This window comes from Phoxinus phoxinus, assembly GCF_949152265.1.
Source record: "Phoxinus phoxinus genome assembly, chromosome: 17".
Taxonomy (NCBI): Eukaryota; Metazoa; Chordata; class Actinopteri; order Cypriniformes; family Leuciscidae; genus Phoxinus; species Phoxinus phoxinus.
In genome coordinates this window covers 30,235,130-30,247,629 of record NC_136892.1, presented here as the reverse complement: position 1 = coordinate 30,247,629, position 12,500 = coordinate 30,235,130, and the positions used below count along the sequence as shown (strand labels likewise).

The 12,500-nt window shown below is 38.2% G+C and overlaps 1 protein-coding gene across 1 annotated transcript in view; it reads right to left on the bottom strand.

The window, feature by feature from the left end:
• The window catches only part of dym (dymeclin), a 76,093-nt gene that overhangs the window by 15,338 nt on the left and 48,255 nt on the right, over positions 1-12,500 (bottom strand). Inside the window, exons 15-16 of the mRNA XM_079585924.1 lie at positions 4,958-5,140; positions 2,354-2,467 (exon numbers count right to left, since the gene is read on the bottom strand). Coding sequence (XP_079442050.1) covers positions 2,354-2,467; positions 4,958-5,140 — 297 coding nt within the window. The remainder of the gene's footprint in view (positions 1-2,353; positions 2,468-4,957; positions 5,141-12,500) is intronic.

The window sequence follows — 12,500 nt, the reverse complement described above, 5'->3', positions numbered from 1 at the left end:
TTAACCGCGGAAAGGCGTCAGTACACTCCGCTTCTCAAGTTCAAATCCTCCCATGTAAATCTAATAACTCTCCTGACTGCTTTGTCGGACAAAATGGCGGATGGCGAAGTATGATTGGTCAGATCACCTGTCAATCAAGCTCCCTGCGAAGGGTCAATTGAAAGCTATCATACATACTTAAGATAAACTTATACCGTAACTTAGCGTCTAGCTCAAACACTGGCCAGGGAAATCAAACAATTTATTAGCCAGTGGCTAATGATAGACATTTCTAAGTTGCCTAGCATGAAAACTTATTCGCATATGCGAGTGATTTACTCTCATTGTAGAGGCTTCTTAATGCTACAAACATTTTTCAGTCAAGAGCAGTGAGTGTCTTTTGTTCTTTGATTAACATTAATGACAGACATCACAGCATCAGGTTTATTAGGCTCCTGTTACTTTAAGAGCTGCCGCAGATCACGCGGATCTGACGCACATCCTGTTTTCTCACATCTCTTTACATACATTTAAGACTTAATTTTACTCATTTAATTGTGCTTGCGAGGATACTCGACAAAACGGGCATTTTGGCAACAAAACTGTACCATAATTCTGTGTGCTTTGTGCTTTCACACCTGCCTTGTTTAGTTCGGTTGAATCGCACAAGAGTTCGTTTTCCGAATTGGTGCGGTTCGTTTGGGCAGGTGAGAATGCAGCAATCGCACTCGGGTGCGCACCAAAAGCGGACCAAACAAGCGTACCGAGACCTCCTAGGAGAGGTGGTCTCGGTACGCTTTCAAACGAACTCTGGAGCGGTTCGTTTGTGATGAGAACGTGATCCGACCTCGAACAGACCCAACTGCCAAATAACTGCGCATTTTTGGACTAAACCAGCTGCCGTAGTCAGCCGCGCTGTGCATTATGTCAATGTTTAGCAACATTAATGCACGCGTTGCCTCCTCCTGAAGTGACTCGCTGCGTGCATTGCATAAAACATTATTTTCAAGCCGCATTCTCGCTTCATTCTCAAATGTTATTGTTTGCCTAAAGTGGTGTAGACAAACTAATATAATAAACTATGACCAGGGATACAATCAGCCCACAAAGTCATTTCTCCATAGTAAAAAGCGGCGTGTTGTCTGCCGGATTTTCCTCCTCTTTGTTTACTTCCGTCAGTTCTGTTGGAATTTTCCCGCACGTTAATTCTGACGATAAAAGTGCAGTTATGAAAATACGTTCAAGACCCATCTGGCCAACGAGTGATGTGGATGTTGTCACGTGACTGCATTTTGGTTCGTTTCAAAAACTGATTCGGACCAGAGCAATCAGTGTGGTGTGAAAAGGAACCAAAACGCCTGAAAAATGCTACAAAGTATAATTTTTCTCCCTTGGTCCGGACCAAATGAACCGAACTACAGATGTGAAAGCACCCTATTCAAGCGCTGTCTGAGAGTGAGTGTGTGTCACACGGACAGGAGATTCACAGACGTCTGCCAGTAGTAATGAAAAATTACTTGTTACTAATGCCTTCTCTTGTGTGTCTTATCACGCGTAAATAGTTTAAAAGCATTTGCTTGAATAAGAGTGTGATCATGTATTGTAATGCTAGCCAAAGGATGACAGGAAAAAAACGGATACTGCGATAATTGCGTTAAAAAGAATTTACGAGTTAAACTGGAAAAAAGAATTGCGTGCGTTAACTTGTTAACATGTTTGACAGCACAGATATATATATATAATTTCTTCTGGAACTTTTTAAAAAATGTATTTAAAAAATATTTTTATAGTTATTCTTTCAATTAAAAAAAAAAATATATATATATATATATATATATATACACACACACATATTTGTTTAGCAGTAGTTGGTAAGTAAATATACTTAATTATTACAATTTAATTGAAAAATATATATTTCAATAAAAATTATATAAATTATATAAATATTAAATATAAATATTTTTAACAGGACTAAAAATAAAAAAATTCAACTACTACTGTTTCTGTTTTTTTTCAATAAAATACTACAAAACATAGAAATATTATTTATTTGGATGATTATTTATGAAATTAATAACTTTTACCATGGTAACACCTGATGTATGTGTGTGTGTGTGTGTGTGTGTGCACAGATGGCAGTTGTGTGATACCGTCAGCTGGTGAATTATTAATTATTAATTAAAATAATTAATTTTTCTGTATCTAGGAGGAAGTGAAATGTCACGGTTCTATATTTAGATAAAGACAAATATTTTGTTTTGAAAATGAAACAAATTTTAGAGTGAAGAGGTCAGATGGGTGGAGAGGTGGAAAGGGACCGACAGAAAGAGAGTTCATGTGTGTTTTTGTGAGTGTGTGATTATGTGCTTACCTTCAGACGGTCTTTAGGGAGGGCCACAGCACCTTTCTTGATGACCTCTTGAACTCTCTCCACTGATAGGTCACTTCCTGCCTGCTCCAGTCGCTGGCTGAAGAATCCAATCACCTGAGACACAAACACACACACACACACAGTCAATAGTCATGTTGCCAGTCACTGTGGTTCTGTTTACATACATCATAAATGACTTGTGCCTCAGAGCGGCAGATGAAACACAATAAACACCGTCATGTCATGATATATTGTGTTCTGATGCTGGTGTTTGGGAACACAATCATTCTGTGAGCAAATTAAACTGAATCATTTTGATAACAGATTTTGACTGTTCAGAACGACCTAAACCAACATTTGAGATGCTGTGCGATGCGATTGGTCCGCTGGTTGGTCTCATTGAGGGATTTATTCGGTATCTATATTTCCATTGTGGTTTATACACACATCTTATCGGATTTAAAAAAAGGTCCGCCTCAATTGAGTGCATAAGTTTTTATGCAATTCTTTTTAAATTTATGCACATCTTAGTATTTCCATCCAGCTTTTTGGATGCGATATCCCAAAATTCGTTGATGTAAGCATAGCTAATGCCACGACATCAGTGCAATGCTGTAAATTATGATGTTTGCACAGTGTGTGTGAAACAATATCCCAGAATGCAATGTAATGATGAATGAATCAACAGCAATAATCAAACATCTTCATTACTCATCAGAGTGTCAAAAGGACTCGCTGGTAGAGGATATATTGTATCTCAGTGGGACCTTCCTGGTTAAATAAATACAATTAAAAAGCTAAAACAGTGTCTAAACCATAAAAAAGCAAACAGAACCCATTATAATCAGAACTAATTGAAGACATTTGCACGAAAAAAATGTAATATGCAAAATTACTGTACTTATATCTAGCATGACAACTGGATTTCTGAATTTTAGAAAAAAAATATCACATTTTATTCAGCGCACAGAATATACTGCAGTATGCAGTGCACTAGTATTCAATTAATTCAGTTTTGGATGAAAGCAATTTTATTCTGCGTGGTGTGTTTAAGGCTGGAGGGAGTCATGCGGCATTAATGCACCAGTGTGAGTGTGTGTTTAAAGAGGGAATTTACTTCCTGACTTCTGTAGATTACCCAGAAGCCCCATGGGCTTCTACTGCACAACATAAATGCAGTAGGTTTAGTGTAAATCTCTTCATCTATATGAATGTTTGCACTGAGGATTTTGAATCATGTGCTAGAGTATCATCTTTAGAGAGTGATACAGACAGCCACATGAGCAACATATCTAAACAAAAGCAAAAGCTCTGTTCCAAAATCTAGTGAGATGCCAATCTTAGGCAACATATTTAGGCATATAAGCAGAGTACTTTTGCAGTACAGTGATGGCAACATATTTAGGCATATAAGCACAGTGATGGCAACATATACCATAGTAGGTATTTTTTGTGTTTTGTTGTTAAAAGTTACCTAGTTTTGACCAAACTCAATGTTTATATAATTATTTATACATGTATTTAAAGGGGTGGTATAATGCCCTTTTCACAAGATGTAAAATAAATCTCTGATGTCCCCAGAGTGTGTGTGTGAAGTTTTAGCTCAAAATACCCAACAGATATTTTTATACAGCATGTTAAAGTTGTCACTTTTTGAGGGTGAGCAAAAATACACTGTTATGTGTGTGTCCCTTTAAATGCAAATGAGCTGATGCTCCTGGCACAGAGGGCGGAGCTTCAAGAGCTTGTGTGTGTGTGTGTGTGTGTGTGTGTGTGTGTGTGTGTTAGCAGCTGCGATTACCTCATGCAGACACACACTAAAATGACAGAAACTGTTCTGCCTTTTATATCGCATCGGGAGCTGCTTACCGTATTTTCCGGACTATAAGTGGCACTTTTTTTTCATAGTTTGGCTGGTCCTGTGACTTCTAGTCAGGTGCGACTTATATATCCAAATTAATTAATACTGACTGAGATAAACCAAGAGAAAACATTACCGTCTACAGCCGCGAGAGGGCGCTCTAGTTAGCGGAGTTGTTCAGAAGCGACACCGAGGATGAAGAGTACAGTGATGAGGAATGAGATCGGGAGCTCGGTGAACTTGTTGGACTCGCTGGCTAATGTTAATTTAGCCTATTCAGACTCACAGGTATATGTTCTTTATGCTATTGTGTCGCTGAATAACTCTTAATGTGTTACGCTAACATACAGGACACCTTCAGCTGTTGTTCTGTGTGCTGTTGTGGAGCTGAATAACTTGCCTTTCCAGATTAAATGTCTGTTCTTGGTCTTGGATTTTGTAAAATAAATTTCTAAATAAATGCGACTTATAGTCCAGTGCGACTTATATATGTTATTTTCCTCTTCATGGCGCATTTTTTGACTTATACTCCTGAGCGACTTATATTCCGGAAAATACGGTATATGTATCTTTAATGTATCGTATCGTTGGCTATGCATCGAGATGCGTATCGCATCGGCCTCAGTTATGGAGATGCACATCCCTACAACATGTCAATGTAAAACTCCACTGGAGTCAATCGTGTAAATTGCTGCTCATGAAGAGTGTTTCGAATCAGTCCCTTATGGGGTCCGGTTACTCACCGTGTCGAGGTTCTGCATGATATCCTGGAAAGAGGGATGCGAGCGAAACTGTTCGAACAGTTCTCGCTTATAGAGCAGCGCGTACAGCAGGTTCGGGTTGTGATGGAGGGAGTTACTCAAACAGGAGTTTATAATCTCCAACATCATTCTGATCACCTCCTCGATGACATTCAGATCCTGAGCCTGAGGGCAAAAAGAGAAAATACAGCAAGTAATGACAGAATAAAATAAATAAAAAAAGTTTACTCTGCATTTTCTAAGACATGATAAATGATTTCTGAAGGATCATGTGACGCTGAAGACTGGAGTAATGATGCTGAAAATTTAGCTTTGATCACAGGAATAAATTACATTTTAAAATATATTCACATATTTTAAATTGTAATGATATTTCACAATAATACTGTTTTTACTGTATTAAATGCAGCCTTGGTGAGCAGAGCAGTGAGACTTTTCAAAACCATTAATAAATCTCATCAGCCATAAACTTTTAAATGGCTTGATCAGTAACAGCGATCCAAACAACACTAATTGTCTCCTAACCTTTGCATCCCTGGTTCAAAAGCATGGACTAACATGCTGTCTAGGAAGGTGCCAACAGTGCAGAGAACAGCACAGTGTGTGTGTGTGTGTGTGTGTGTAGGTTAAATGGGTTAACATTTCCCTGTGCTCTGCTGCAGTCTGGGCCGTTACACTTTTTCTGGGTCTCACACACACACACACACACACTTAAAGCGGGGGGCAACAGAAATGCATCTTTTCTCCCTTTCTGCAGTCATATATATATTTCATGCATTAAACTGAAGCATGTTTGAAACCAAGGCTATATGGATGTATAGAGTGTGTGAGTGTGTGGGGGAGGGACATTTACATCAGCAGTATGTTCAATGCAAACCCAGAAATCCCCACAAACATATAGATACTGGCCCACTGGCCTTAACCCAGGGTTAAAATTATGTTAAGACTGGTATAATTGCATCACAAAACTATAACGCATTATATCTTGAATAAATAATTATACGAGTTATATGACTAAGGGACTGCTTCAAAGAGTGCAATTCATTATAAAATGCACAACATAACATGCCAATATACGGTTGAAACATTTGAGCATGAGCTAGTATTATAATGTATCATAACTGTAGTAGCTGTTGTTTATGAGAACGTCTTCACACATTGCCAGAAGATTCTTCTCTTCAGTAACACAATGCATTTGACATTCAAATTTGAAAAAAAAAAAGTGGAAAAAAAATAAGTCATGTCTCCGAAGACCGTTCAAGTCTCTGACCTTTGACCTTCTCATTTCCTTTTCTCCCACTGTCCTTCCCTATACAGAGTCTCTGCCCGCAGCCATCTCGGCCTCCTCTTTATGTTATTCATCTATTGCTTATTCTCAAGACTGATGTCAGTTTCCGAGCCACAAATCTCTCTGGACAAAAGCAAGTCAATGGAACAGAATGTGCAACCGGTTTCCATAGGAACACACACACACACACGATTTTAGGATATGACAGCTCGAGAAAGCTCAGAGTGTGTGTAGTGAAACACAAAAGCCTGGGAATGTACAAAAACACACAGTTTTATGGAATTAGCTTCAATGACTGTACGACAAACAACCGCAGCATCGTTTAACCACTGCAAAACACTCCTGAGAGAGAGAGAGAGAGAGAGAGAGAGAGAGAGAGAGAGAGAGAGAGAGAGAGAGAGACAAAGAAAGAAATAAATAATAAATAATAAAGAAAAGAAAAATAGAAAAGAATACAAGGTAAAGAAAAGAGAGAAGATAGATGAAAACAAAAATAAGTAAGAAAAAGAAAATAAGATAAATTAAATTAAAATAAAACAAGAAAAGAAAAGACAAAACAAAGAAACTCATCCTGCAGTGTTTTTGCTCCAGATATGAGTTTCTTCAGTTGTTGAGGAGAGTTTCTGCTTCTTTAGTAAGTGATCAGACCGACTCACATGACAGTAGGAAGGTCACATGACACTAACAACATGGCGGATGTATGTAGTACATCCGAATTTCATTCATACAACCCATATTATTACTATAGGCTAGAACATATATTTTTCTAACGGTCGCGAAAAATGTTCACATTCAAATGCAGTAGCTACTCAGACAAAACGTGATTTCGGATTTCCCTCGAAGAGCCAGACACATCCGTGTGTAAAGCGCTCAGTCCTGCTGACCTCAGAATGAATCACTCACAGTGGCACCAGTGCCAGAAGAACAAGGGCTTTACTGGAAAGACAGCAGGTTTGGGAAAGGCCTTTGTGATTACTGCCGTTTGAGTTCTGCTTGAGACTCACGCAGATAAATTCCTCTGGAAACACACACACAAACACACGTGCACACGATTAAGCCGCCTTCGGTGTCCCCACACGGCACCATCTGTTAATACCTGAACCGTGGCGGCAGAAAAAACACTGTACTCGATGTCAGGACACATCTGACACCAGCGCATGATGCAAGGCCCTGCGAAGATGTAAACTTCATCGACCCCAATGTTGTTGCATTAAAGCAGGGATGTGTTTAGGCGCCTCTAGTGGCAGCAAACAGAACTGCAGAAACAACGACTGATTTTAAACAGGTTTTCGTGAAAAACGTGCATTAGGTAAAGAGCCCTTGCAATATTTCTGACCATAAAATTAGGGATGTTTATGTTCAATTAGGGATGTTGAAGTTAAATACATAAATTGAAAAAACAATAGGCGTTTTGAGAGATTTCAAGCTGAACCCTATCTGGATAGTCGAATATTTAATGCTTTAATTATTTCTTCTATCACTTTAAATTCTAGTTTCTACTATTTTGGACAATATTTGGACTTTTGTATTCATGGCACTTATCGTGATACTGCCTCCTGAAGATTAATCACATGCTGTATTCCTCATTTGTAAGTCACTTTGGATAAAAGCATCTGCTAAATGAATAAATTAATGTAAAGTGGTATTTAAAAAAAAAAAAAAAAAAAAAAATGTGTAATTAATTACTCACCCTCATCTTCTAAACACAAATTTTAGATATTTTTAATCAAACCTGAGAGGTTTCTGTTCCTCCACTGAAAATCCATGCAACTTAAAAGATCCTAAAAGATCATTAAGGCATTGCAAAACTAATCTACATGAATTAAGCGGTTTAATATAAGTCTGGTGAAGCTGTTTAATATAAGTCTTGTGAAGCGATATGATCGCTTTTGATGAACAGCTTCAATTTAGGCTTTTATTCACATATAGCTTGTGCTTCTGTATATGTATGCGTGTTGATCAATGCTTAGATGCAAATAAAATCTTAAAGGTAGGGTAGGTAGGATTTATATAAAAACTTTTTACCAAATTTGATTAAACTTTCTATATATATCAATGCATAATTAAAATGTAAGTACTCTGATAAAAAGAGTATAAAAATCGAGTGACTCTAGACCGTTTAATCTTCATTAAACACAGCTCATTATTTCCATTCGGGACGAATCACAGGATTGGCTTGCGCGACTGTCACTCTCCGTCGCCATGACTACCGCCGCTATTACTGGCTCTGCCCACGTGCGCGCAGTCGCGCACCCGTTTTTAGGTGGGAGTGAATGGAATTAATGAGCTGTGTTTATTGAAGATTAAATACACTAGAGTCACTAGTTTTTTTTTACTCTCTATTTCAGAGTACTTGCATTTTAATTATGCATTGGTATATAAAGACAGATTAAACAAATTTGAATAAAAGTTTTTTTTAGACAATTCTGACCTACCCTACCTTTAATAAAATCTGTTCATCACATCATATCTCTTCACAAGACTTAGATTACAGGTGAAACTAAAAAAATATTGTGCAAAAGTTCATTTATTTCAGTAATTCAACTTAAAAGGTGAAACTAATATATTATATAGACTCGTTACATGCAAAGTGAGATATTTCAAGCCTTTATTTGTTATAATTTTGATGATTATGGCGTACAGCTTATGAAAACCTTTTCACAATATTCTAATTCTGAATTTGGGGTTTTCATAAGCTGTAAGCCATAATCATCAAAATTATAAAAAAATAAATGCTTGAAATATCTCACTTTGCATGTAACGAGTCTATATAATATATTAGCTTCACCTTTTAAGTTGAATTACTGAAATAAATGAACTAATATTCTAATTTTCCGAGTTTCATAACGCTTTTATTATCTTTTTGAATCTTCAAAGTTTTGGTTACATGGACTTTCAATGGAGGGACAGAAATCTCTCGGGATTCATTTAAAATATCATCATTTGTATTACGGGATTGGAACGACATGAGGTGAATAAATGAGACAGACTTTTCATTTTTGGGTAGAAATCATTTTTTGCTAATCCATTCAGGTTTACCGTACTTCTACAGTGCGGATGTTGAGTTTGCAGCATTTGCGCTGATGACACAAGCCCAGCCGAAGCCCTCCGCTCTGGGTCGTGTTCCTCACACCTTCCCCTTCCCACCAGACAGAGGAAATTCCTGCCCTCCGTTCCCATGACGACCCCCTACATGTCGGAAAAGATCTGCGGACGCAGCAGTCGGGAATATTAACGGGCTGGGAGACTGTCGCCGCTGTTATTAACCAAATTTAAGTAGATGCTTATGAAACAAACGTGCAGGACGGGATCAGACCAAACCTGGAATCTCTCGTCTAGACCTGCGGTTCTCAACAAACAGGTCAAAGGTCCGCTCAAACCAGTAAACAATACTGGTCTGGTACTGGATGTTCGAAGTGAAATGTGGGCCGTGAAGCCAAAGCGGTTGAGAAGGACGTCTGGGAAACCAGATCAAACTACAACCTAGAAAGAAGCTGGAGGTGTCTAGACAGAAACAGGGAGTGATAATTAGACGAGAGGAACGTAGGAGTGAATTAGGCATGAGAGCGATATGCTCTACAGTACAGACTAATGAGATTACACACACACACGCAGAGAGAGAGAGAGAGAGAGAGAGAGAGAGAGAGAGAGAGAGAGAGAGAGAGAGAGAGAGAGAGAGAGAGAGAGAGAGAGAGAGAGAGAGAGAATCAGGTCAGATGTTAATGTGTGAACAAACCTGAGTGTGTGGAACAAATCCTACGCAGACACAATCAAAGCACTTCTGTAGATAATTCAAGTATCTTCTAATCATCTAGTCTAATCATACACACAGATGTTATGCTGTGTGCTATTAGTTTTTATCATGAATTGATATCAGTCTGATTATTTACCACCATAACATTCATCAGACGAGTCACTGTGAGTGGAATGTATGAACACTATTGTTTGGGGTCGGATTTTTGTACAGAAATGAATACTTTATTCAGCAAGGTGGCATTAAATTGATGAAAAGTGACATTTCTAATCATTTATAGAATTAATATTCAACCAAGAACCCTGACAAATATTGATAATAATCAGAAATGTTTCTTAAGCAGCAATTAATCATATTAGAATGATTTCTGAAGAATCGTGTGACACTGAAGACTGGAGAAATGATGCTGAAAATACAGCTTTGATCACAGGAATAAATTACATTTTAAAATATATTCAGATAGGAAACAGCTATTTTAGATTGTAATAATATTTCACAATATTACTGTATTTTTGATCAGCCTTGGTGAGCAGAAGAAACTTAAAAATGTGTCTGCTGCAGAAATCTGAACAGCGTGGGTTATGCACCAAAGATTAACACTTATGGTAAAGGGTTTTATTAATCACTAACCGTCAGTGCATAAGCCAATATGACTCATAAACCTAGAGAGAGACAAAGAAAGATGCAACTGAAAATCAAATTGTGTGTATGTGCATTGAAAAATAGATAGAAAGGAACAGGAAGTGCACATGCATCCAGTGCCAGACAGTCATTAGTCATCTGTCTGTGTGCATACGTGCATGAGCGCGCGCGCGCGTGTGTGTGTGTGTGTGTGGTCTAATGATCAGCTAATGACTGTGATGTCAATACCATCTAAGCCAGTAAGAGGCAAACTCCTGTCTCCATGGTTACAAGCCCTTATGGTCTCAAGCAGAGTTCAGGGGTCAAAGGTCAGGTCAAGGCGAAACAGTGATCCCAAGAGGTAGATGGTCGTCGCCATGGCAACAGTCAGGTAAATGACGGAAGTGAGACGGGACGAATGGAGATTCATCTTTAAGGAAAGCCAGTGAATCTGTTCCTGCTTCACTGAGATTTGAACACCGGTTTGACGCATTATGATCAGACACTGAGTGCTGGACTACATATTGGCTTTTGGAGGACGTTGAGGAAAACGAGCTCAGCGTTTCCAGTCAGTAAACGCTCCAGCTGCTGCTGCGACAATCAAAAGAGCCTTTAAACAGCAGAGATGAGAGGATTGAGAATGAAACAGATGGAGAAGAAAACGAGGGAGGAAAAGAAGGGCAGAGGAAGAGACAGGTAGAAAGTGTGCGTGTGTGTGTGTGTCTTTAGGGAGATGGTAAATAGGTCACTTTCTGACCTGTATTAAGACACTGAGACATCCCATAATCGTGGCACTGCAGTCTGTCTGTCTCTCTCTTTCTCTCTTCGTACAGATCAGGGTTATTATAGTTAACTAAAACGTAAAGGGATAGTTCACCCAAAAATTAAAATTAGCCAATGATTTACTCACTCTCAAGCCATCCTAAGTGTATGACACTCCTCTTTCAGACGAACACAATCAGAGTTATATTAAAAAGTGTCCTGGCTCTTCCAAGCTTTATAATGGCAGTGAATGGCTGTCTGTCTTTGGAAGTCCATCAAAGTGCATCCATCCATCATAAAAGTGTATCTATCCATCATAAAAGTGCATCTATCCTTCATAAAAGCGCATCTATCCATCATAAAAGTGCATCTATCCATCGTAAAAGTGCATCTATCCATCATAAAAGCGCATCTATCCATCATAAAAGCGCATCTATCCATCATAAAAGCGCATCTATCCATCATAAAAGTGTATCTATCCATCATAAAAGCGCATCTATCCATCATAAAAGTGTATCTATCCATCATAAAAGTGCATCTATCCATCATAAAAGCGCATCTATCCATCATAAAAGCGCATCTATCCATCATAAAAGCGCATCTATCCATCATAAAAGCGCATCTATCCATCATAAAAGCGCATCTATCCATCATAAAAGTGCATCTATCCATCATAAAAGTGCATCCATCCATCATAAAAGCGCATCTATCCATCATAAAAGTGCATCTATCCATCATAAAAGCGCATCTATCCATCATAAAAGCGCATCTATCCATCATAAAAGCGCATCTATCCATCATAAAAGCGCATCTATCCATCATAAAAGCGCATCTATCCATCATAAAAGCGCATCTATCTATCATAAAAGCGCATCTATCCATCATAAAAGCGCATCTATCTATCATAAAAGCGCATCTATCCCTTTAAACCATAAAATAACTTTTGTTACTTAAAATAAGATAAATATTAACTGATATAATGAACTTTGTTTTTACCCCAGCTAATGTTTCATTTTCATACGCATATACGAAAGCAGCTCAGTCAGATTTTAGATAGCTGGCGATATCCATTTCATAAGATGTTCTGCATGTACAGACAC